General features: G+C 50.1%; 1 protein-coding gene across 8 annotated transcripts in view; it reads left to right on the top strand.

The window, feature by feature from the left end:
* FRY (FRY microtubule binding protein) overlaps positions 1–26,233 on the top strand; it is a 645,836-nt gene that overhangs the window by 473,884 nt on the left and 145,719 nt on the right. For all 8 annotated transcript variants that reach the window (XM_075337351.1, XM_075337349.1, XM_075337348.1 and 5 more), the window contains 2 exons: positions 8,659–8,758; positions 18,632–18,803. In XM_075337351.1, the coding sequence (XP_075193466.1) occupies positions 8,659–8,758; positions 18,632–18,803 (272 nt within the window). The remainder of the gene's footprint in view (positions 1–8,658; positions 8,759–18,631; positions 18,804–26,233) is intronic.

The raw sequence follows: 26,233 nt of genomic DNA, 5'->3' as shown, positions 1-26,233 counted from the left end.
CAGATGGAGCTCTGGCTGAAATCCATCTATGAAGCGATTGGAGCGTCGTTAGCGCCATCTTTTGCGGCCGTATGGGCACTCCAAGCTATCTCAGCCGGGCTTGCGCAAGTCGACTCAGTCACACGTGCATTTGCCCCGCAGGTAGCACCATTGACCTCGCAAATGGCGGCATTCGCGTCGTACGCGATTAATGCTGTTCTTGACGCTACAAGCCGCACGGCAGTGGCGTCAGCCAACTCCGTTGTTTTGCGTAGGGCCCTGTGGTTGAGACATTGGAAAGCAGATTCTCATTCCAAGAAGTGCTTAACCAATTTGCCTTTTTCTCGTGACCGATTGTTTGGAGAGCGTTTGGATGAAATCATCAAACACTCCAAGGGTAAGGACTCATCCTTACCGCAACACAGACAAAACAAACCCCAACAGAGGAAGGGTCAGTCTGGTTATCGGTCCTTTCGAGGACCGGGCAGGTCCCAATTCGCCTCGTCAAAAAAGACTCAAAAAGACCAGAGACGCTCAGATTCTTGGAGGTCTCAGTCACGCCCAAAAAGGACAGCCGGAGGAACCGTTGCCAAGACGGCGTCCTCCTGACTTGCAGTCTCCGATTCCCACACCCGCGGTCGGTGGGAGGCTTTCCCACTTTGGCGACATTTGGCTGTCACGCGTCAAAGACCGTTGGGTGAGGGATATTCTGTCTCACGGGTACAGGATAGAGTTCAGTTCTCGTCCGCCAACTCGTTTCTTCAGAACTTCTCCACCACCAGACCGAGCCGATGCTCTGTTGCAGGCGGTGGCCGCTCTAAAGGCGGAAGGAGTGGTGACCTCCGTCCCTCTTCAGGAACAAGGTCACGGTTTTTACTCCAATCTGTTTGTGGTCCCAAAAAAGGACGGATCGTATCGACCCGTCCTGGATCTAAAGTTGCTCAACAGACACGTAAAAGTCAGGAGGTTCCGGATGGAATCCCTACGCTCCGTCATAGCCTCAATGTCTCAAGGAGATTTTCTAGCATCAATAGATATCAAAGATGCGTATCTCCACGTGCCGATTGCACCAGAGCATCAGCGTTTCCTACGCTTCGTCATACACGACGAACACCTGCAGTTCGTAGCGTTACCTTTCGGTCTGGCAACAGCCCCCCGGGTCTTCACCAAAGTCATGGCAGCAGTAGTAGCTGTTCTGCACTCGCAGGGTCACTCGGTCATCCCGTATCTAGACGACCTGCTTATAAAGGCACCCTCTCAAGAGGCATGCCAGCACAGTCTGAAGGTGGCACTAGACACTCTCCAGAGTTTCGGGTGGATTATCAACTTTCCAAAGTCTCATCTAACCCCGACCCAATCTCTGACTTATCTTGGCATGGAGTTTCATACTCTCTCAGCGATAGTGAAGCTTCCACTGGACAAGCAGTGCTCGCTACGGACTGGAGTGCAATCTCTCCTTCAGAGCCAGTCGCACTCACTGAGGCGCCTCATGCATTTCCTAGGAAAGATGGTAGCAGCAATGGAGGCAGTCCCGTTCGCGCAGTTTCATCTGCGCCCTCTACAATGGGACATTCTACGCCAATGGGATGGGAAATCGACGTCCCTCGACAGGACTGTCTCCCTCTCTCAGACTGCCAAGGACTCTCTGCGTTGGTGGCTTCTCCCCACCTCATTGTCACAGGGAAAGTCGTTCCTTCCCCCGTCCTGGGCAGTGGTCACGACGGATGCGAGCCTATCAGGGTGGGGAGCGGTGTTTCTCCACCACAGGGCTCAGGGGACGTGGACTCAGGAAGAGTCCACCCTGCAGATCAATGTTCTGGAAATCAGAGCAATCTATCTTGCCCTGCGAGCCTTCCAACAATGGCTGGAAGGCAAGCAGATTCGGATTCAGTCGGACAATTCCACGGCGGTGGCGTACATCAACCACCAAGGGGGAACACGCAGTCGCCAAGCTTTTCAAGAAGTCCAGCGGATTTTGACGTGGGTGGAAAGCAGAGCGTCCACCATATCCGCAGTTCACATCCCAGGCGTGGAAAACTGGGAAGCAGACTTTCTCAGTCGCCAGGGCATGGACGCAGGAGAATGGTCCCTTCACCCGGACGTGTTTCAGCAGATCTGTTGCCGCTGGGGGACGCCGGACGTCGATCTGATGGCGTCACGGCACAACAACAAGGTCCCAGTTTTCATGGCACGGTCTCACGATCACCGAGCACTGGCGGCAGACGCCTTGGTTCAGGATTGGTCGCAATTCCGACTCCCCTATGTGTTCCCACCTCTAGCATTGTTACCCAGAGTTCTCCGGAAAATCAGGTCCGACTGCCATCGAGCCATACTCGTCGCTCCAGATTGGCCAAGAAGGTCGTGGTACCCGGATCTGTGGCATCTCACGGTAGGCCAACCGTGGACACTACCAGACCGTCCAGATTTGCTGTCTCAAGGGCCGTTTTTCCATCTGAATTCTGCGGCCCTGAACCTGACTGTGTGGCCATTGAGTCCTGGATCCTAGCGGCCTCAGGTTTATCTCATGAAGTTGTTGCCACAATGAGACAGGCTAGAAAACCATCCTCAGCTAAGATCTATCACAGGACGTGGAAGATATTCTTAGCGTGGTGCTTGGCTCAAGGGTTTTCTCCCTGGCCATTTGCATTGCCAATTTTTCTTTCCTTCCTGCAGTCTGGGTTGGAAAAAGGTTTGTCGCTTAGCTCTCTTAAGGGTCAAGTCTCCGCGCTATCCGTATTCTTTCAGAAGCGCTTGGCACGGCTTTCTAAAGTACGCACGTTTCTCCAAGGAGTTTCTCATATCGTTCCTCCTTACAGACGGCCATTGGAACCCTGGGATCTGAACAAGGTTCTCATTGCTCTCCAGAAGCCGCCTTTCGAGCCTTTGAAAGAGGTTTCCCTTTCTCGGCTTTCACAAAAGTTAGTTTTTCTTGTGGCGGTCACGTCTCTTCGAAGAGTGTCCGAGCTAGCGGCGTTATCTTGCAAATCTCCCTTCCTGGTGTTTCACCAAGACAAGGTAGTACTGCGTCCAATTCCAGAGTTTTCTCCCAAGGTGGTTTCTTCCTTTCATCTCAATCAGGATATCACTTTGCCATCTTTGTGTCCGCATCCAGTTCACCAATTTGAAAAGGGTTTACATCTGTTGGACCTGGTGAGAGCACTCAGGATTTACATTTCTCGCACGGCGTCTCTACGCCGTTCTGATGCGCTCTTTGTCCTAGTCGCTGGTCAGCATAAGGGATCGCAAGCTTCCAAATCCACCCTGGCGCGGTGGATCAAGGAACCAATTCTTCACACATACCGTTCTGCTGGGCTTCCGATTCCATCTGGACTGAAGGCCCATTCTACCAGAGCCGTGGGTGCGTCCTGGGCATTGCGGCATCAGGCTACGGCTCAGCAAGTGTGCCAGGCGGCTACCTGGTCGAGTCTGCACACGTTTACCAAACACTATCAAGTGCATACCTACGCTTCGGCAGATGCCAGCCTAGGTAGACAGGTCCTTCAGGCGGCGGTGGCCCACCTGTAGGAAGAGGCTGTCTGACAGCCCGTTCATGTGGTATCTTTTTACCCACCCAGGGACTGCTTTTGGACGTCCCACTGTCTGGGTCTCCCAATTAGGAGCGAAAAAGAAGAAGGGAATTTTGTTTACTTACCGTAAATTCCTTTTCTTCTAGCTCCAATTGGGAGACCCAGCACCCGCCCTATTTGTTCTTAGGGTTTCGTTTTTCGGGTGCACATGTTGTTCATGTTGTTTCTTAAGTTCTCCGATCTTGTTATCGGATTGAATTTGTTTTTGAAACTGTTATTGGCTTTCCTCCTTCTTGCTTTGGTACTAAAACTGAGGAATCCGTACTCCTACGGGAGGGTGTATAGCCAGAAGGGGAGGGGCCTTACACTTTTAAGTGTAGTTCTTTGTGCGGCCTCCAGAGGCAGTAGCTATACACCCACTGTCTGGGTCTCCCAATTGGAGCTAGAAGAAAAGGAATTTACGGTAAGTAAACAAAATTCCCTTCTTTTCTTTTTTTTCTTCTTTACAGTTTTACCGGCACCAGACTATTGTGAACGATCAGCTGATCACCCGGCAGCCGGGCGCTCAGCTGAGAGCTCTCAATAACCAGCAGCCGAGCAACCAGCCGAGCGCTCTCACATGCCGGCGGCCGGGCGCTCAGCTGAGAGCTCTCAATAGCCGGCGGCCGGGCGCTCAGCTGAGAGCTCTCACATGCTGGCGGCCGGGCGCTCAGCTGAGAGCTCTCACATGCCGGCGGTCGGGCGCTCAGCTGAGAGCTCTCACATGCTGGCGGCCGGGCGCTCAGCTGAGAGCTCTCACATGCTGGCGGCCGGGCGCTCAGCTGAGAGCTCTCACATGCCGGCGGCCGGGCGCTCAGCTGAGAGCTCTCACATGCCGGCGACCGGGCGCTCAGCTGAGCGCTCTCACATGCCGGCGGCCGGGCGCTCAACTGAATGTTCGGCCACCGAGAAACAAAATAAAGTTTCTGTGATTTAAAAAAAAAAAAGAGCATGCGCAGTGAAAAATAAAGGTTTCCGCCGCTCCAAAAAAGTTACATGCAGCGTTCCTTCTGCTCGACGCAGCGTCAAAATAAAGAAGCTGCGTCGTCCAGCGGATGTAACGCTGACACTTGCGTTACAGTGCGTTGTCCTTACTAGTCTATGGAGAATAGCGGAGTGCGTTAATGGACTGCGCTATTCTCCATAGTGACGGACTGCGCTGAACGCAAGTGTGAAAGTAGCCTAAGACTGATGCTTCTTATACCTATCGTAACAAGGTACGTGCAGAAATATCAAGCATCGAATTTATTAAAAGGCGTACAAGACTTAATGAGTCAGGCACATATCGCTGGAAATGTTACTCCAGATGGAAATTTAAAGGTACTCCCATCTTCAAGATCCTATCCCAATATGTAGTAGGTAGAGCTGGTCAAACTTGCAAAAAAACAGGACCGGCGAGTCCCTGATAAATTTTAAAAATACCTGATCCTCTCCGAAATCCAATACCCATATAAGTCTATGGGGACCTGAATCCAGAAATGAAAAACGGGGGGGTAGGAGCGCACGCGGTGTTTTCACCAAGGCTGTGTCATGGCGGCGCACTCCTTCCAGGTCACGCTTTCCCTTTCAAAGCCGACAATTGAATATTCACTGCTTTGCCCGCCCACTGCCGCGTATAATTGGTTGCAGTTAGACGCGCCCCCACTCTGAGTGACAGCGTGTCAACTGACTGCAACCGATCACAGGCGCCAGTACGGCTGGTGGGCGGGGAATGCAGTACAAGTGTCTGCGGGTCAGTAAATTTTATTTATTTTTATAAAACCAATCAGCGCAGGGTCCCCGTATTCTGATACCAGCCCAGGTAAAGCCCACGGCTGCAGCCCCCAGCTTATCGGGCTTTATCTGTGCTGTGTATCCAGAGCCCAGAGTCACACGTGCAAGGGACTCGCATCACATCACCCGGCAGCTGCACACACTCCTTACAGGAGCGTGCAGGTACATAGCACTATAACAGCCCGGGTCCGCTCAGCCCAATAGTACGTGCAATAATAATATTAGCAAATACCTTCAATTAGAAATGTAGTACAGTTCTCCTGATGTCTCTTACCTGAAGTTTAGTACTTGTTTCACCTGTGGTATATACTTGGCTGGAGATGGGTCAATATTGCTCAGGTGTTTATATAGATAGATATACAGTTAGGTCCAGAAATATTTGGACATTCACACAATTTTCGCGAGTTGGGCTCTGCATGCCACCACATTGGATTTGAAATGAAACCTCTACAACAGAATTCAAGTGCAGATTGTAACGTTTAATTTGAAGGTTTGAACAAAAATATCTGATAGAAATTGTAGGAATTGTACACATTTCTTTACAAACACTCCACATTTTAGGAGGTCAAAAGTAATTGGACAAATAAACCAAACCCAAACAAAATATTTTTATTTTCAATATTTTGTTGCAAATCCTTTGGAGGCAATCACTGCCTTAAGTCTGGAACCCATGGACATCACCAAACGCTGGGTTTCCTCCTTCTTAATGCTTTGCCAGGCCTTTACAGCCGCAGCTTTCAGGTCTTGCTTGTTTGTGGGTCTTTCCGTCTTAAGTCTGGATTTGAGCAAGTGAAATGCATGCTCAATTGGGTTAAGATCTGGTGATTGACTTGGCCATTGCAGAATGTTCCACTTTTTTGCACTCATGAACTCCTGGGTAGCTTTGGCTGTATGCTTGGGGTCATTGTCCATCTGTACTATGAAGCGCCGTCCGATCAACTTTGCGGCATTTGGCTGAATCTGGGCTGAAAGTATATCCCGGTACACTTCAGAATTCATCCGGCTACTTTTGTCTGCTGTTATGTCATCAATAAACACAAATGACCCAGTGCCATTGAAAGCCATGCATGCCCATGCCATCACGTTGCCTCCACCATGTTTTACAGAGGATGTGGTGTGCCTTGGATCATGTGCCGTTCCCTTTCTTCTCCAAACTTTTTTCTTCCCATCATTCTGGTACAGGTTGATCTTTGTCTCATCTGTCCATAGAATACTTTTCCAGAACTGAGCTGGCTTCATGAGGTGTTTTTCAGCAAATTTAACTCTGGCCTGTCTATTTTTGGAATTGATGAATGGTTTGCATCTAGATGTGAACCCTTTGTATTTACTTTCATGGAGTCTTCTCTTTACTGTTGACTTAGAGACAGATACACCTACTTCACTGAGAGTGTTCTGGACTTCAGTTGATGTTGTGAACGGGTTCTTCTTCACCAAAGAAAGTATGCGGTGATCATCCACCACTGTTGTCATCCGTGGACGCCCAGGCCTTTTTGAGTTCCCAAGCTCACCAGTCAATTCCTTTTTTCTCAGAATGTACCCGACTGTTGATTTTGCTACTCCAAGCATGTCTGCTATCTCTCTGATGGATTTTTTCTTTTTTTTCAGCCTCAGGATGTTCTGCTTCACCTCAATTGAGAGTTCCTTAGACCGCATGTTGTCTGGTCACAGCAACAGCTTCCAAATGCAAAACTACACACCTGTAATCAACCCCAGACCTTTTAACTACTTCATTGATTACAGGTTAATGAGGGAGACGCCTTCAGAGTTAATTGCAGCCCTTAGAGTCCCTTGTCCAATTACTTTTGGTCCCTTGAAAAAGAGGAGGCTATGCATTACAGAGCTATGATTCCTAAACCCTTTCTCCGATTTGGATGTGAAAACTCTCATATTGCAGCTGGGAGTGTGCACTTTCAGCCCATATTATATATATAATTGTATTTCTGAACATGTTTTTGTAAACAGCTAAAATAACAAAACTTGTGTCACTGTCCAAATATTTCTGGACCTAACTGTAGTTTCTCGTGAAAAAGTTGTGCATTAACTTTAGCTTTGTTGAAAAAATACTGATTCCTAAAATTGCTGTGTTTTTTTTTTTTTATCCGTTAACTTTTCTTCTGCATGTTTCTGAAAGGAATTCTAGTTTGGAAGATTTCCCTTCTCAATGTCCAGAATAATTTATTTTCCTGATGCCAAATTTCTAAAATTCTTCTGGTTTTTCCTGTTGTATGTTGCTGCACTATCCAAGAGAAAAACAGTGAAAACCTTTTTATTGGAATTAAAAAAATAAATATAAAGATTATGGGACTTTTAGAAGGTAGAAGATTAGGGTTGAGCGGACCCGGATCGGCAAAATCCGGATCCGCGCGGTTTGAGCGGCAGATCCGAGCCGGACGCGGGATTCCGAGTGCACGATCCGGATACATCTTTTTTTTTTCCTTTTTTTTTTTTTCTCTCTCTCCTCTCTCTCCCCTCTCTCCCCTCTCTCCCCTCTCTCCCCTCTCTCCCCTCCCTCCCCTCCCTCCCCTCTCTCCCCTCTCTCCCCTCTCTCCCCTCTCTCTCTCTCCCCGCTCTCTCGCTCTCCCCTCTCTCTCGCTCTCTCTCGCTCGCTCTCCCCCCTCTCTCGCTCTCTCTCTCGCTCTCCTCGCTCTCTCCCCCCTCTCTCTCCCCTCTCTCTCCCCTCGCTCTCCCCTCGCCCCTCTCTCTCCCCTCGCTCTCCGCTCTCTCTCCCCTCGCTCTCTCTCGCTCGCTCTCTCCCCTCTCCCCTCTCTCGCTCTCTCCCCTCTCTCTCCCCGCTCTCTCTCTCCGCTCTCTCTCTCCTCTCTCTCTCTCCTCTCTCTCTCCTCTCTCTCGCTCTCCTCTCTCTCTCGCTCTCCTCTCTCTCTCCTCTCTCTCCTCTCTCTCTCCTCTCTCCCTCTCCTCTCTCTCCTCTCTCTACTCCCTCTCCTCCCTCTCCTCTCTCTACTCCCTCTCCTCTCTTTTCTCTCTCTCTCTCTCTCTCTCTCTCAAATTCAAATATGCTTTATTGGCAGGACCAAAATACAATTAGTGTTGCCAAAGCAAGAGAAATACAGTAAGTGTGGTGGGAGGGGTCTCTCTCTCTCTCTCTCCCCGGATTCCGCTCCCCATTGACATATATGAGACCGGATTCCGGATCGGATCCGGACTTCTTTGTCTACCCGACGGCGATCCGCCGGAACAGTCCGCTCAACTCCAAAGAAGATTAATGGGACAAGCTATTGAGCCTCTTGGTATTATTACTTCACGGCAGCTGTTTCAAATTACTATTTGTATTATTTATTTTTGTTTTTTTTTAAAATTTACGGTCTTCATTTGATTTTAGGAATTATCCATTTGACATTGTGACTTTGCTGAACCTGGTTCTGTTCAAGGCGTCTGACACTAACCGTGAAATCTACGAAATATCAGTGCAGCTAATGCAGGTAAGTACAGAAAGTCACCAAATATCTGTTCATACCATTCTCCTTTCATTCTTTAAAGGGAACCTGTCAGGTCAAAAAAGCGTTATAACTAGGGATGATCGAATACCTCAAATATTCGGCTTCGCGAATATCCGACGAATAAGTCGCTGCTATGCGAATATTTAATGCGTAATGTAAGTCTATGGGAAGCCCGAATAGTTCCGAATAGTTGTTATTCGGGTTTCCCATAGACTTACATTGCACATCGAATATTCGCGAATAGTCGAATAACGGCGACCTGTCCGGCAAATATTCGTGAAGCCGAATACTTGAGGTATTCGATCATCCCTAGTTATAACCTACAAGCTGGAGCATGTGGGAGCTAGTAACCCCTTCCTACCCATCCCTGTGTTGTAATATTGTGTAATATGAAAGTAATAAAATAACGTTTTATTACTTACATATTTCCTAAGTAAATAGCATAGGTCTCTAGCCCCATGGGCGTTGCATCGCCATGTTGGCGTTTGCATACTTTCCATGGTATCACGCCCCTGTGGGCGTGATAAAATGGATTTACATGAGCGACGTCACGTCCGCTCCTTCAGAATCCCGCGCATGCGCGCTTACCATTCTTCTCATCCTGGTGTTTACATGTCGGCTTCTGACGCGCACTGTGAATGCTCAGAAGACTCCTGCGATTCCTGTCGTGCACAGCGCGCGTCTGAACCTGGCATGTAAACACCAGGATGAGGCGGCGGCGAGTATGGTAAGCGCGCATGCACGGGATTCTGAAGGAGCAGACGCGATGTCGCTCATGTAAATCCATGGTATCACACCCAAACGGGCGTGATACCATGGAAAGTGTGCAAATGCCCATAGAGGGCTAGAGATCCTGTTAATTTACATAGGGAATATGTAAGTAATAAAACTTATTTTATCACTTTCATATTACACAATATTACAACACAGGGATGGGTAGGAAGGGGTTACTAGCTCACACAGGCTCCTTCTTGTAGGTTATAACGTTTTTTTGACCTAATAGGTTCCCTTTAATGGTTATAAATCTGGTATATGAAAGCAGATGTCATAGCAATCATCTTTAGGACTTCTGTCATGAAGCAACCTGAGCCACCATGTCACACTAGATGCAGGGTAGTACAAGGTGAACATAGAAAGGGAAGTTAAGGGAAACCCTATGTCTAGGGAAAGAGAAGATGGTGACCCCTGACCAAACCTGCTGCTGTTCCCTGGGGTCCCTCACCACCCTAGATAGGTTCTGCACCTATGCGCTAAGGCGAATACCTGACTCTAGGTATCCCTACTGCTGGGCCCTAAATAGGGAATAGATGGGATGAGCTCTTCGTCAACCCTACTAAACATTAGAGAGGACACAAGGAGGACACATGGAGGAATATGCATGAAATACTTATCTACAAATGACACAGGTAGAACGTTCAGCAACGTTTTCAGCAATGATACCACAGAGGAATGCAAGCCACCTGCTTGTAACCAAGGCTTGAATGGACTGAAAATATCACCATCTTTAGTCCAAAGAAGGAAGGTGTATTTAAGCATTAAGAGAATGCTGATGTTCAACAGCTGGGTGGGAGTCAAGCTCCTGCTGGGTCCAAAAGGGGGAGAGATGAATTAATCAGGAAAGCTACATATACCAATGAATACTGACAGCAGGAACAATGAAAATCGGTGCATTCTGTGCAGCCAAATGCTGTGATCTATCACCAGAAACCACATGACTGTCTGTCACCCGTGACACGCCAACCTTAATTTCTCTATGTTCACAGCAAAAAGCTTTTTCAGGCATGTTAGATAATGTCCTTATGAAGTACTGAGTTGTATCATTCATTAGAAGAAAAGTATGTACTTATAGGGTTAGACTATATTCTATATCCTCCAGGTGGCCATAAGAAAGTATGGTCTTTGGTTTTTCCTTTGGTTTGGCTCTGGAAAGTTAGTGTATAGGAGTCCCTCCTGCAGTAAAAACTGCATTGTTACCAGATGAGGGATGAAAAATAGGCCAAGAGTGAGGAAGGGGAAAAACCTCTGGTGCTTCTGTCCTGAATGGCAAAAACCAGAAGTACGATGGGTTTTGCTCAACGTTCCAGTAGAGAGACACACACACACACACACACACACACACACACAGACACACAGACACACAGACACACAGACACACACACACACACACACACACACAGACACACACATACACACACACACACGCGTGCCTATTGTAGGTGCTTGTTGTTGGTGGTGAAAAGTCATATATTTTTACTTTTTTAGCACCTACAAGAGGGTATATATGTGTATCTCCTGGAATATAGAGCCCATCTTTCTTCAGGTTTTTGCCACACAGTTCACATGACCTAGGAGTATTTTATGCCTCCAGAACTGCCGCCATCCCTAATTCAATTGAATACGGCTGATCTGTATTTTCTAGCAAAGCTTGCTGATTAGCATGTGATGCGGTGCTAAATTAGGATCGATAAGGGCTTATAAGATTGGATCTCCACTGATCACAAAGTGATGTCATATTTTATGCGATTGGACCAATTATCATGTAGGCGCCCATGTCCTTGTGTCTGTTCCAACAGTTGACCTTAATTGGACCACTGTCCCGAGTGTGTCATGACCTGATGTGATCTTGGGGTATCCTGTGAACAGAAGGGCACAGAGCATTGTGGATCGTAGATCTGCTTTAGTGCTCGCTCGTCATTCACTCGGAGTTGGAGCATATTTAATTCCATCTGGTACTGAAGGGGTTAAGATACATTTCTATCCTGCAGTGATCTAGCAAGTAGTTGTAGACTCAGCTGGAGCCACTCCCTTTTGCTATAAATATCCGCTTCTCACCCCACCCTATGCCGACTATAGCTCATTCCTATGCTGACCATGTTGGAGGAGCTCGTTGCTACACTGCAGTGGTGTGGTTACTGTTACAGCAGCAAAGTTTCCTACGGAGGAATCCAAGGAGTGCTTTTTGTTGTGTCTTTGCCCACTGTTTGTCTTACCTTCCTCATGTTGTGTTATTGCTGTGGTGAGACTAGTGTCTCGCTGGCCCACACTAGTCAGGGTGAAATGAGGGCCTAGATATGTGATCAGCAAACGGGAAAAAGGACCCATCTAGGGACATTAGGGAGTGCAGGGATCAGCCTCAGGTATGTGTGAGGAGGTGACCTCTCTGTAGCGCAAGGGCTTATTGTTGTATTGTGTACACTTTGTGTTACCTCGCTCGCCGGGGGTTTTCCCCTCCCCCAGAGTGACACTACCCAGGTGTTCCCGCTGGGTTGCTCCCTGCGTCGGAGACCTCTCGTACCTGGCGTGACTTCTGTAGTCACATCATGACAAACATATTCTATTGTTACTAGCCACTGCATACCAGGGACACCCTATAAGATTTGCTGTTTTTGGAGATGCTCCAACCCAACCGTTTAGCTATCACAATTTGGCCCTTTGACTGTCGCTCAGATCTCTACGCTTGCTCATTTTTCTTGCTTCCAACACATAAACTTTGGAGAATAGACTGCTTACTTGCTACTGTGGCGCCCCTGACCTGGTCAGGCACCACTGAGTACTGCACCCATGCTGGGGACAGTACAAAACAGGTAATCCAGAAGGCTGACCGAGGTGTGACTACACAGGCGCATAGTGATCAGGTCTCACACATGTACCTTTGGGAGGACCCCTGGGGATCCCAGGAGGGGGCGAGGCCTCCATCTCCACTCAAGGGGTGTGGTAGAGAGCCTGGTTGCTAGGTGGCGTAGGCAGGCACAAAGGAAAAAGAGAAGGAAGAGTCTGAAGCAGAGTGTGGAGGAGTGAGGAGCATGGAAGTGGAGCTCAGACAGGAGCAGCAGGGCAGGTCCCACAAGTGAGCCGGTTTAGTGTGCAGCTCAGGGAGAGCAGAAGCCGACCCTGGAGCTGTTGCAGTCTAACAGCGTCCGCGCAGTGACTACTGACGGGGGAGAACGGTCACCTAGTGGTGCCGTCTGAAATCCACACAAGGCTAAAGAGAGAGCAACGGAGTGGAGAGTAAGAGGACTGCTAGGGAGGTACCAGGCCCGCAGGGGTAACAGGTCCCAGTGCAGAGATAGATCCAGTTTTCTTCTGCCAAACCTGCCTGAGGGGGCACTTCAAACCCCCAAGACAACACCACAGAGTCCGCAGCCACGTAGCAAAGTGAGGGCCCATAGTTCACAGGAGGCAAGCAGCCGGAGTGACCTGGTCCAGGCTACAAGCAAACGGGCCGAAACGAGGGGAGCAGCAACTTCCCTGGGTGACCCCCGTAGGGACTGCAAGTCGGGGTTACCACAAACAACAGAAGGGCTAAGGAAAGCGAGTCAGTAGCCACCCTCACAAGTCAGCCTGAAGGACGCCTGGTTCCAGCCTGGTTCATCCCAGCTACGCCCGGGTTACTCACCCTGCCACCATCAGTGAGTAAAACCCTTGAAAGACATTCTGCTTGTGCGTGTGAGTCATTCTGCGACTTGTGGTTCCATACACTTACACAGGGCCCTGGGGCTTGCCTCACTCTCAGGAGGCTATTACAACTGACTGCACCCACCATCAGCCCCAGGCATCCCTTAATCTGCAGTGGCGGTCCCCATTGACCGCAATTCTGAGAGTGGCGTCACGACAATCAAAATAGAGGATTTCCTACCTGTGACAGGATCCAGCCGCGTGGAGTCCCTGAAGGTAATGCACAGCTGCACCGACACTGCACCTCGGGGCCCCACATGCCTGGCGTCACGAACAGGATAAGGACTAGACCTGTTCAGACAGGTGACCATGTGCCTGGGCGGTCCGCTTGAAAAATTGGAAGCGCCGCCATATTGCCACCATGAAAAGCGCGCTGAAAAACAACAGCAGCCCGCGCTGGGAGAAGTTACCGCCCACGAAGAGGTGTGGCTACCCAGAGATCCCCTGCAGGGTCCTGGTCTCGCAAGTGATGAGAGCGGAGGCGTTCAGGGACGTCGGGAAGGAAAGGGAGCCAGAAGCCTGCTGCTGGAAAAGGCAGAGCAGAGACTGATAAGCCTGCTGTTGGGAGAAGAGTTCAAGGCAGTGAAGGAACTGGCACTGAGGCTGCAAGGAAGAGTCGGAGGCCTGCTGCTGAGAAAAGATCTGCAGAGCAGCGACGGCGTGGTGAAGATGGCGTCTGAAGATAGGAGCCCAGAGCCGGGTTCCGCTGCCTGGTGGTCCTGGGAGCTTGCCCAGTTCAGTAACCGACTGGAAGCGAGGATCGTGCAGCAGATCCGAGAGGGACGTGCGGAGCTGCAGGAGATGGCTGCGGCGGTTCAGGCCTACGAGAGGGGAACCGCACGACGGGTGCCAGACCGAGCGGCGACGACTCAGACCCCGATGATGCTACCGATGGGTGAGTCCTGTGATGCCCCTGCCAGTGCGAGTGCCCCGACCCCTGCTGCCATGCCTGCGGTCCCTGGAGAGATGCCCGGCGCGGCGGCGCTGACCCAGGCCGCAGCCACGCCAGGTGCAGCCCGCCAACCCCAGGCCGCCGCAGCGATGCCCTGCCCGGCCCGCAAAGATCCGGCTGCCACAGCGACCCTTCTCCACGCCGCAGGTGTGGCGCTGACCCAGGCCGCCGCCAAGTCAGGTGCGGTCCGCCAAGCCCAGACCGCTGCAGCGACGCCCAGCCCGGCCCGCCAAGAACCGGCCACAACAGCGACGCTGATTCAGGCCGCCGCCCTGCCAGTCGCGGCCCGCCAAGGCAAGACTGTACAATTATCTACCCCGGCCTGCAAGGCCAGAGCAGACATCACTCCCCAGCCCAAGGAAGTCCCTGCTGGGAAGTCCATGCTGGGGGAGGACCCCGAATACTGGAAGCTGAAGGCTGATCTAGAGGCCCACTTCCCAAAGGAGATGGTGGACCGGTATCTGCTTCTCCCGCACACCCACAGGAAGACTCCTGCAACATCCACGCCAAAGAGTCCACCGCCCTGGCCTGCTGATGAACATCCATCCCTAGCGCTGCCACAAGAGGAGTGCTCAGAAGAACTAAGGGGGAGGGGAGGCCAGAAAGCTGAGAAGCTGACCCCAGAACCGTCAGCAGCGGATGCAGCACCAGTCCAAGAGCCAGAGATGCTGCCGTACTCCTGCTGGGATGAAGAGGGCCCGACATCCTCCGCTGAAGAAGATCTGTCCAAATACATCACCTGGGAGCCTGCAAGCGGTGAGGTGGCAGTCAGGCAGGACCCAGCCCGCAGGACACGGCGCCGCAGTAGGACAAGGGATCCACCTGCACAGCAGTCTCCTGAGGAGAAGGACGAGGTCGCGGCCAGAGACTTAGAGGAAAAGCGGTCCTTGAGAAGAGCCAAATCCCAGGTCAGAGGCCCACTTTGTCGAGGAGTTGTAGAAGACTTCAGTCTAAGGACTGGATATGGCTTTATAGTAGCACCTGGTGTAAAGGAGGGCATCTTTGTGAACAGAAGGGATGTAAGAGCACATTTACCTAGAGGACATCCAGGAAGAAACCTACAGATAGGAGACCCGGTAGAATTCACCAAACACCAAGGAGAACGCGGATGGTACGCACTAGATGTTACACCATGTCCCAGAAATCCCTACAGAAACCCTGCTGTCTCAACACTACAAGATAAAGAAGGAGAAAAAGAAACAGATACAGAAGAAGAGGAAAGAAAAGATAAAGAACCCATTGATGAGACCACTACAGATGATGACAGAGATGGAGAAAGCAACAGGTGCCACAGCCCTACAGGCCCAAGCCCTGGTGCGGAGGAATCTGTGTAAAGCAAGTAAAGTACAGAAGTTACAAGTTTTGACAAGTTTTGCAACGTTTACAAGTTCAAGAAATGTGCCCACATGAACTAATGTGAGAAACCTCTTTTTGCACTCTGAAAAATGAACCTTAAGGCTATGAACTGGCTATAGCCACAAACTCTCGCAGTGTAAATAGTTACCCCAGAGGTACCACCACCAGAGCCAGCCTGTTTAGGGGCCTGGCTCACCTGCAACCAGGGAGCACGCCTGTTTATGGGGCCTGGCTCTCCACCACAAAGAGGGTACCTGGTCGGCATCAACTGTGGAGGCTGCCTCTACATCCTGCTAGAAGAGGCTGAAGGCGCGGCTCCACCAGGCCAGGTATACCCTGAAACCACCAAACCACGAAAGCCGCCTCTACATCCTGCCAGAAGTGGCTGAAGGCGCGGCCAACGGGAGAGGCAGATTGGAGGAAAGGTCTGGGGAAACGGATGGCCCAGACCTGGTTACCAAAAGAAACCGGTGACCTGCCTCCTGAGAGGGTTTTGGGTGGGTTAACGGACTTGTGGGTGGAGGGTGGTGATGTATGGTACCTGGTGGTTTTAAAATGTTTTACTGTTTCACGCATTTTAAAATGTTGTCTTGCAGCCCGAGGACGTGCTGGTGATAACTAAGGGGGAATGTGGCGCCCCTGACCTGGTCAGGCACCACTGAGTACTGCACCCATGCTGGGGACAGTACAAAACAGGTAATCCAGAAGGCTGACCGAGGTGTGACTACACAGGCGCATAGTGATCAGGTCTCACACATGTACCTTTGGGAGGACCCCTGGGGATCCCAGGAGGGGGCGAGGCCTCCATCTCCACTCAAGGGGTGTGGTAGAGAGCCTGGTTGCTAGGTGGCGTAGGCAGGCACAAAGGAAAAAGAGAAGGAAGAGTCTGAAGCAGAGTGTGGAGGAGTGAGGAGCATGGAAGTGGAGCTCAGACAGGAGCAGCAGGGCAGGTCCCACAAGTGAGCCGGTTTAGTGTGCAGCTCAGGGAGAGCAGAAGCCGACCCTGGAGCTGTTGCAGTCTAACAGCGTCCGCGCAGTGACTACTGACGGGGGAGAACGGTCACCTAGTGGTGCCGTCTGAAATCCACACAAGGCTAAAGAGAGAGCAACGGAGTGGAGAGTAAGAGGACTTCTAGGGAGGTACCAGGCCCGCAGGGGTAACAGGTCCCAGTGCAGAGATAGATCCAGTTTTCTTCTGCCAAACCTGCCTGAGGGGGCACTTCAAACCCCCAAGACAACACCACAGAGTCCGCAGCCACGTAGCAAAGTGAGGGCCCATAGTTCACAGGAGGCAAGCAGCCGGAGTGACCTGGTCCAGGCTACAAGCAAACGGACAAAACGAGGGGAGCAGCAACTTCCCTGGGTGACCCCCGTAGGGACTGCAAGTCGGGGTTACCACAAACAACAGAAGGGCTAAGGAAGGCGAGTCAGTAGCCACCCTCACAAGTCAGCCTGAAGGACGCCTGGTTCCAGCCTGGTTCATCCCAGCTACGCCCGGGTTACTCACCCTGCCACCATCAGTGAGTAAAACCCTTGAAAGACATTCTGCTTGTGCGTGTGAGTCATTCTGCGACTTGTGGTTCCATACACTTACACAGGGCCCTGGGGCTTGCCTCACTCTCAGGAGGCTATTACAACTGACTGCACCCACCATCAGCCCCAGGCATCCCTTAATCTGCAGTGGCGGTCCCCATTGACCGCAATTCTGAGAGTTGCGTCACGACAATCAAAATAGAGGATTTCCTACCTGTGACAGGATCCAGCCGCGTGGAGTCCCTGAAGGTAATGCACAGCTGCACCGACACCGCACCTCGGGGCCCCACACTACCAAAATGTATTTGTTGCTTTTTGTCTGTGTTTTTTTGGCATAAGATCATCAATATTATTTCCTATTGCCTGGAGTGGTTTTAATTTTTTAGCAGATTGGTGTATGTAATATAGTTAGATCATCATATTATCAGACTTAAGGCCACTTTACACACAGCAACATTGCTAGCGATATCGCTGGTGAAAGCACCCGCCCCCGTCGGTTGTGCGTCATGGACAAATCGCTGCCCGTGGCGCACAACATCGCTAGGACCCGTCACACGGACTCACCTGCTTAGCGATGTCGCTCTAGCCGGCGAACCGCCTCCTTTCTAAGGGGCGTCACAGCGGCGTCACTAAGTGGCCGACCAATAGAAGCGGAGGGGCGGAGATGAGCGGCCGGAATATCCCGCCCACCTCCTTCCTTCCTCATTGCCGGCGACCGCAGGTATGATGTTGTGCCTCGTTCCTGGGGTGCCACACATAGCAATGTATGCTGCCGCAGGAACGACAAACAACCTTCCTCCTGCAACAGCAACGATATTTGAGATTAGAACGACTGGACAACGATCAACGATATGGTGAGCAATTTTGATCGTTAGCGGTCGTTCGTACTTTTCACACGCAACGACTTCGCTAACGAGGCCGGATGTGTGTCATGAATTCCGTGACCCCAACGACATCTCGTTAGCGATGTCGTTGCGTGTAAAGTGGCCTTTATTCTCTAATATTACAAGTCTCTCAATAAAATTGTTTTTTTGGGGTTTTTTTTACTCATTTTGTGCTTTACACAGACTTTGGTTTCACCATGTTGCTTACAATAGAATAAGCAAAATTAAATCCTAAAAACCCGGTGAAAAAAAAGAGCAAAAATATGACAGTTATTATAAGCTAAAAGTGAGAGTTTCCAAAAAAAAGTATATATACAATTCAGTCTTTAAAAATGACCATATAAACACCTTGCTGTGTAATAGTCTCATTGATAGTAAAAGTATCATTACTGGAAGTTTAGGAAACACTTTTGTAAGACAAGTCCTGTTTTCTGAATGTGATAATCCTCAGCCATATAAACAGCTATTGGGAAAGTTGGATGAAACTTTGTCGTAAAGTACAATGTGCTGTTGGATTTCGGGGATATAAAGTAACATTTGTCGGTGTAACAGGCAATCTGATACCGCAGGGTGTCTTTATTTTCTGGTGAAGTTACTCATGAAAAAAACATCTGATAGATTTTAAAGGACTGCCAAGATAATGTTTGTTTTTTTCTTAATTTCTTTTCGATTTAGGTCCTTGAGGGGAAGCTGTTTGTGTACTCTAAGAAAGTAGCGGAGCAGAAGCCTGGCAGTATCCTGTACGGGACGCACGGGATCTTGCCGCCCTTGTATAGTGTTTCATTAATCCGATTATCTAACGAGCTGGCACGGATGTATCCTGAGCTGACTCTGCCGTTGTTTTCAGGTAAGATCAGGCAACTAGAAGACTAAAACCTGTGTGATCCAGATAATATAATTTTTTTTCTGCGGTGTGTCTGTTTAAAGGTGTTGTCTGACAGTAAAAATTTTTAGGCATGTATCATTTTATACGCTCGCCTTCTAGCACCACCGCAGAACCAGTACAGACTACTCTGGAGATCTCTGCCTGCCCCGGTGGATACATCGTTTATAATCTCGGCACCACTGCAGTCAGTAGTTGGCTGCAGCGTTCAGGTGACTAAAAGAGCGTGTCAACGGAGACCGATAGTGCACTGCTCTACTCACCCGAGCGGTGCGGCTTCTAGATGGGGCGTTTACCGCCTCCTGAGCTGGCAGAGCGCACGAGAGCAGAAATGCAGTATAAGTGCAATATGTGTACAAGCCCCGATAGGTTAGTGGACTGTGTGTTTATGACATAAGCAAAGTAGATTGTGATTCTCTTTAATGTTGGAGACTGGTTAATATATTGTTTTGTGTTATCTAGTGAAGAGCGAGCACTACCATGCTTGAGTACTTGTAATGACTAGTGATGAGCAAGCACTACCATGCTCAGGTGCTCGGGGCTCATAACGACTAGTGATGAACGAGCACTACCATGCTCGGGTGCTCATAACTAGTATGGCGCGGGCACTACCATGGTCGGGGTCTCGGTGCTTGTAACTATTGTTGAACTAGCACTACCTTGCTCTGGGTGTCTGAGCTCGTAACTAGTGATGAGCGAGCAATACCATGCTCAGGGTTTTGGTACTCGTAACTAGTGATGAGCGAGCACAACCATGCTCTGGTGCTCGGTACGCATAACTAGTGGTGAGTGGGCACTACATTGCTCGGGTGCTCTGTATCCGTAAGTAGTGCTGAGCGGGTACTACCATGCTCGGGTGCTCTGTACCCGTAACTAGTGAGTGCTGAGTGAGCAATACCATTCTCAGGTGCTCAGTGCTTGTAACTAATGATGAGTGGGCACTACCATGCTCGGGTGCTCAGTGCTCGTAACTAGTGATGAGTGAGCACTACCATGCTCGGATGGTGAGTACATGTAACTAGTGATGAGCAGGCACTACCATGTTCGGTACTCGTAACTAGTGATGAGTGAGCACTACCATGCTCGGGTGTTCGGTACTTGTAACTAGTGATGAGTGAGCACTACCATGCTCGGGTGCTCTGTGCCTGTAATGAGCAGTTGGACTCTTGGACGGGCTGGACTTGTGTAAAATGTATAATTGAAGTCAATGGGAAACTGGAGCATTTTTCCTGAAGATATCTTCCTACTTTATTGGAGCACATCCTTTTTTTCTGGAAGTAACTTTTTTTTTTTCCCTGTAAATTCTTGCAATGACTTCCAGTAAAGGCGGCTTTCATTGCCTCCTAATGAGAGGATTGTAAAGGAGCCAAATGTTACGGGCTGTTTAGATGTTAGAATAATGGATAAGAGCTCTGCTTTCAGAATCTAGCATTCATTGCACACATCCATATTGCTCTGACGTCTGATAAAGTATAGCCGCGGTACACATTGTTTCCTACAAAAGTGTTTTCTGTTGTCTTGTAAGTATGGATTCTGTAAATGAGTTTGCTTCACTCTAAGGCTACTTTCACACATCCGTCTTGAGCCGTGCGGCTCAATACGGCTGTGAAACTTATGCAACGGATGCGGTGAAAACACCGCATCCTTTGCATAAGTTTTTACATGCGGCCGGTCCGTTTTTTTCCGGTTGCGTCACGCTACTGAGCATGCGCAGTGGAAGAAACCACATGCGACGGCCGGATGCGTTTTTTTCTGCATCGCGCCGCATCCGGCGTCCATAGGCATGCATTGAAAAATGCGCCGCAGCGGCCGGATGCGGCGCGATGCGGTTTTTTTGCCGGAGCAAAAACGTTGCAGCCAACGTTCCATCCGGCTGCGGCATCGGCTAAATCTGCCGCATGCGGCAAAAACCGGACCGAACGCAAGCCCCTGCGGCTCAATACGGCACTAATGTAAGTCTATGCAAAAAAAACCGCAACCGGCGGCAAAAAAAACGGTTGCGGTTTTTCTGCAGAGCGCCGTATTGTGCCGCAGAACAAAAACCGGATGTGTGAAAGTAGCCTAAGGCTTTACTGGATCTCCATGCTGCTCCTATACCCGACTAAATGAGTTACTTAGAAATCTGAGTATAAGTAATGCAAGGAGGATTAATATTTTATTATACAAAAAAGGCTTTGAAAAGTTGCATATTTTTGCATAGTGTTGGTGAGACGAGGGCGCGGTGACCCCGCTCATCAGAGTTGTGACGAGTGGTGGTGTTCGCTACAAAGGAAATCTTACACCAGCCTCTGTAGAGTAAGATTTGTGTGGAGGAGCACATACCCGTGCACACCACTGCGTCTTACCTCTTAATGAATCAGGAGTGTCCGCTCTAACATACCCACCCTCATCAAGACCATTCTTGGGGAATAGCACACTTTATATTTTTGCTGTAGTAGAAATTATTACAACCTGCGGTTGTCGCGGGCGGAGGGGACGCGCTCGCCACGCTCGGGTCCGGGGCTTCTGCTGCTGCTGCTCGGTGGCTCGAGCGGTGGACCGGACCCGGGGACTCGAGCAGCGCTCCTCACCCGTGAGTGAAAAGGGGGTGGTATGTTTAGGGAGATTGTTCGTGACGCCACCCATGGGACGTGGTGATGATGACACCACCGCTGCTGGTAACGGGGATCCCGGGAGAGATGGTAGGGTGCAGCTGGGATGTTGTCCCCTCCGTGGGTAGGGGGGTTGGTGATCCCGGGGCCCGGTGATGTAACGGGGAGGCTGGATGGCTGGGGTGCAGGGACTGCGCGGCGCGGTGCCGGACGGCACTGTTGTACTCACTCAGACAATCACTGACAGAGTCTCTGGTAAACCAAAACGGCCGGATGGACGGGTCCCGCAGCCGGCTGCAGCGTTGTTGTTGTTGTGCTTTTCCCGCCTCCAGGCCTGTGAACTCCTCGGTGGGTGGGGCCAACTGCCTGGCTCCTCCCCACCTAGTGTGGACATCAGACCCTGGAGGGAGGCAACAAGGGTTTTTGGTTGACTGTTGTTACTGTCTAGGGTGGGGGGGGGGTGTGCATGTTGTTATGTATGTGACTACCTGGCTAGTCCAGGGAGTCACACACTGAATTTGGGGCTTGTACACGTATCTGAGGTATAAAGAGGGACAGAGCTGGAAAAGCTGAGAAGCCGTTAAAGGGGCAGTCAGCAGAGAATGACTGCTCAAACCAAGTGCAGGCGCTCTGCGCATCATGGCGGGGCCCAAACAATTAGCTGTACCTTACCTCCTGCTTGTTTTCCCTCTATCTCCACCCAATCCTCTTCTTTGTTTGACAGTTCTGTCTTTATAAAGCCAGACAGGGGCAGGCATATCATTGGAGCAACCAAGGGGCCTAAGAGATTAGGGGGACCCATTTCTACCTAGAAAGAAGGTGTTGTGCATTTTGATGAGCTCTTGGGCTACAAAGGGCCTATATATTGTTTTTTTTTTTTTTTAAATTTTAAAGACCGACTCGAGAACATACAAAATAACAACTGCGCCACAAAGAGCAGAATACCAGATTTCAAATATTTAACATTGACATGTAGCCCACCCTTCCTCTCCCCTGTACATATTCAGTTACTGCAACTGCTCGAGTCAGGCCCAGTTTAAACCTTTTATGAACCAACCCAACAAGGGTAGAATACAGAACATACATAGAAAGAGAAAGCAAAGCCCAAAAGAATTTAGAACAGGGTAAGAGAAAGAGGAAGAAAGGGAAATGCAGGGGAGGGGAGAATAGGAGAAGATAGGGGACAAAGAAGTGAGAGGTAGGGAAAGCGAGAGAAGAGAGAAGAAAGAGAAGAGAAAAAAAAAAAAAAAAAAGGGGGGGGGGGGGAGAGTGCTCCTCCAGAGCCTCACAGCAGCCGTGGAGCAGCGAGTAATCTGGCGTAATCCGCCGAGTAAGTGAACTCCAACCATGGGAACCAGGTCCTACGAAAACCTTCCTGACTGTCATTGAGAGAGGATGTCAGGTCCTCCAAGTGCCTTAGGTCGTTAACCCTTGAAACCCACTGTGCCAATGTGGGGGGGGTAGAGGACTTCCAGCCCAGCGGGATGCACGACCTGGCGGCCATTACCAGAAATCTAAGCAAAGAACGCTTGTATCTATGAGCCGGGAGTTCCGAAAGCTGTAAAATAAACAGTTCCGGACCCAGTGTCTCAGCCGTGCCGGTCACCAGTCTAATTACCTCCCTCACTCCTGACCAAAACCGTTGCAAGGAAGGGCAAGACCAAAAGATGTGCACGTAATCACCCTCCCCCGAGCCACACCTCCAGCAAATGGGATCGACTGAGGGGAATATCCTATGAAGTCTGGTCGGGACTCTATACCACCTAGTCAACAGTTTGAAGTTGGCCTCCAACATTCTGGAACTGATCGAAGTTTTATGTGCCATTATTAGGACGTTGTTTCGTTGCGTGTCTGATAGGGCCGTCCCAAGGTCCCTTTCCCACTGCCGCAAATAAACCGGGGTGGGCAAATCTCCCGGGTCTGATAGCAAATTGTATGCCAGGGAAAGTGAGTGCCGCAGGGCCCCCTCTCCCAAGCACAATTTTTCGAATCTTGTGAGAGGCCCAGCATACCGGGCGAAGCAGGGAAGGGAGCTCAAGAAATGCCTCAACTGCATGGCCCTCCATCTCCCCAGGGGGTCCGGAGGCAGGAGACCACATATATCCGAAAGAGATAGCCAGTCACCCTCCTCTCCCATCTGGTAAGCTCTGAATCTGCCCCCCTGTACCCAACTCCGAAAAACTGGGTCCGAGAGGCCAGGACGGAAATCCGGATCTCCTATAATTGGTGACATGGGGGAAGGCAACGGCAGGAGGAGTCGCCGAACCTCTCCCCTCGAACAGCATTCCAGAGTAGCGCCAATGGTAGGGTGAGATCTCAGAGAGGCCGGGGAAAAACTCCCGACCCAAGGCATGGCCGGTAAATGCACCTCCGAGAAGCTCTGTTCCAGGGCGACCCATGGTTTCATCCTAGAGTGACGGCACCAGTCCAGAACCCTAACCATATGTGTGGCCCAGTAATATTTTTTCATATCAGGTATTCCCAGCCCTCCCCTACGCTTAGGTCTGTACAATAGGGAACGGGAAAGTCTCACCGGCTTATTCGCCCAGATAAATTTAGTATATAGTGAGGCCAATTCCTTGAAAAAAGAGCTCGGGATCTTAATTGGCAGGGCCTGGAAGAGGTAAAGAAGTCGTGGTAATATGTTCATCTTCAATATTGCACACCTCCCAAACCATGTGAAAAGACCCCTCGCCCAGTTTGCGCAGTCTGTTCTAATGGACTGCAGGAGAGGAAGATAGTTCAGCTTATATAGTTGGCTGTTATCCGCTGCCAGCTGGACCCCCAGGTACCTCAGAGAGTGATTAGCCCACTTAAACCCGAACGCCGATTGAAGCGAAATAACATGATCTTGGGGGAGAGATACATTCATAGCCTCCGATTTTGACATGTTAATTCTAAAATTAGAAAGAGAGGAGTATGTTTCCAGCTCTCTCAGTAAATTGGGCAGGGAGACCCGAGGATTGGTAATAAAGAAAAGTAAATCGTCCGCGTACGCCGCGATTTTGTAGGTGGAACCCGCAACTGTAGGGCCAGAAATGTCAATGTTACCTCTAATTCGGCTAAGCAGGGGTTCCAGGGTCAGGATAAAGATCAGGGGTGAGAGGGGGCATCCCTGCCTTGTGCCGTTAAGAATGGAAAATCTATCTGAAAGGAGACCGTTCACCCTGACCGCGGCAGAGGGGTTGCTATACAGAGAGCATATCCACCTGAGCATCATCCTCCCCAACCCCACCTCCCGCAGAACCTCCTCCATGAATATCCAATTGACTCTGTCGAACGCTTTTTCTGCGTCGGTCGACAAGAGCATCAGGGGCAACCCTTCCGAATTAGCCCTGTGGATTAAATTCAGCGCCTTAGTGGTGTTGTCCCTCGCTTCCCTTCCCATCATGAACCCAGCCTGGTCAGGGTGGACAATCCCCCCCAGCAATGGAGAGAGTCTCTCTGATAATATTCTGGTGAAGAGCTTCAAGTCTGTGTTGAGGAGGGAGATGGGTCGGTAACTAGAACAAGAGGTAGGGTCTTTACCCTCTTTAGGAATGACTACTATATTAGCGGCCAGAGAGTCTCTCGGCAAGTGGACTTTTTCGGAGAGTGAGATATTGTTAAAGGCCGAGAGAAATGGGGGGAGCAGCATGGAGCCCATCTGTGAGGTAAATCCGGAGATATGACGATAAATCATGATATTCAAGTTATGTCAGGAAGCCCTCTCCTGGTGTCACCCCCCCCCTTTCCTTCACACAACTTGTTTAGCAACCCATCCCATGGCCATCTCCTATGATATGGAAATTAGGTGATGTGGGAACAAAGGACACAGGATGACTCCCTGCCGTCACCCTGTAACAAGAGTTGTATCTCATTAGCAAGGCTATGGAACTAGCAGACAGAACGACTCCAGTAAAAAATGGTTCATATCTCGCAAGCCATATTTCCGATAAATATGGCAACCATAAAAATGGTGTCTCCGCATGCGGACGATGCCGGCACACCCTTTTTATGGGAGCAGGACATTGGGAAATGCCCCAGGCGTGATATCAGCCAATGGGGAACTGGCAGACAGGTCATGAGTCCCCTCGTTCTGTAGCTAAATTCATAACTGTCACAATGAGAGCATTGGCGTCCGCCTACGACGCTCCCAGGCAAAGTTATGGCCATATTCCATGTTGTGGATTTTGTCCATAACTCCAGCCAGGGGTGGAGCAGTGCTCCCTCTGAGGTCACGAAGGTAGGAGGGGACCTGGATCTGCCCAGGTTGATAACCCTACTTCGGCCATTTTCCAGTGTTCTTTTCGCTGGGGGCACGTGTAGGAAACATCTGTGGGAAGGATCCTAGAAACCTGGGTACAGCGCCCCCCTGTGGCCAGACGCAACAAGGTAACTGCTGGAACTGTGTATGCCTGTTTGTAACCCATGCTTTGATTGTAACTGTACTCTGACATATGTATATTCTGTAGATTCCCTATTGTATATATTGTAGTTCTAGTGTGCTTTAGGCTGATTAAATTATATAATTAATCTTGGGCTGTTCTGTTATCTCGATCTTGAATCCCACGTCTGTGTGTTCGGCTAATAGTTACCGTAAAGCGGTTGGTGGCAGCGAGTTGTGCCAAGGATTATTGTGGGGAGGCCAGTGAGATTCGGGGAGATTTTATATATTCCGCCCGCGGAGGTCGGGGGAATATATACCCTACTCTCACCGGGGACCCTTCAATAATCGGCATAAGTAGTATAGCGGCCTCCTTGCTTATTGTCGGGCAATTCCATAATTGGCCTGACTATAAGAGGGGCGCTAGAGAGCGCGTC

This window comes from Anomaloglossus baeobatrachus, chromosome 2, assembly GCF_048569485.1.
Source record: "Anomaloglossus baeobatrachus isolate aAnoBae1 chromosome 2, aAnoBae1.hap1, whole genome shotgun sequence".
NCBI lineage: Eukaryota > Metazoa > Chordata > Amphibia > Anura > Aromobatidae > Anomaloglossus > Anomaloglossus baeobatrachus.
The sequence above is the reverse complement of the archived record's forward strand: the minus strand, read 5'-3'. Positions and strand labels throughout refer to the sequence as shown.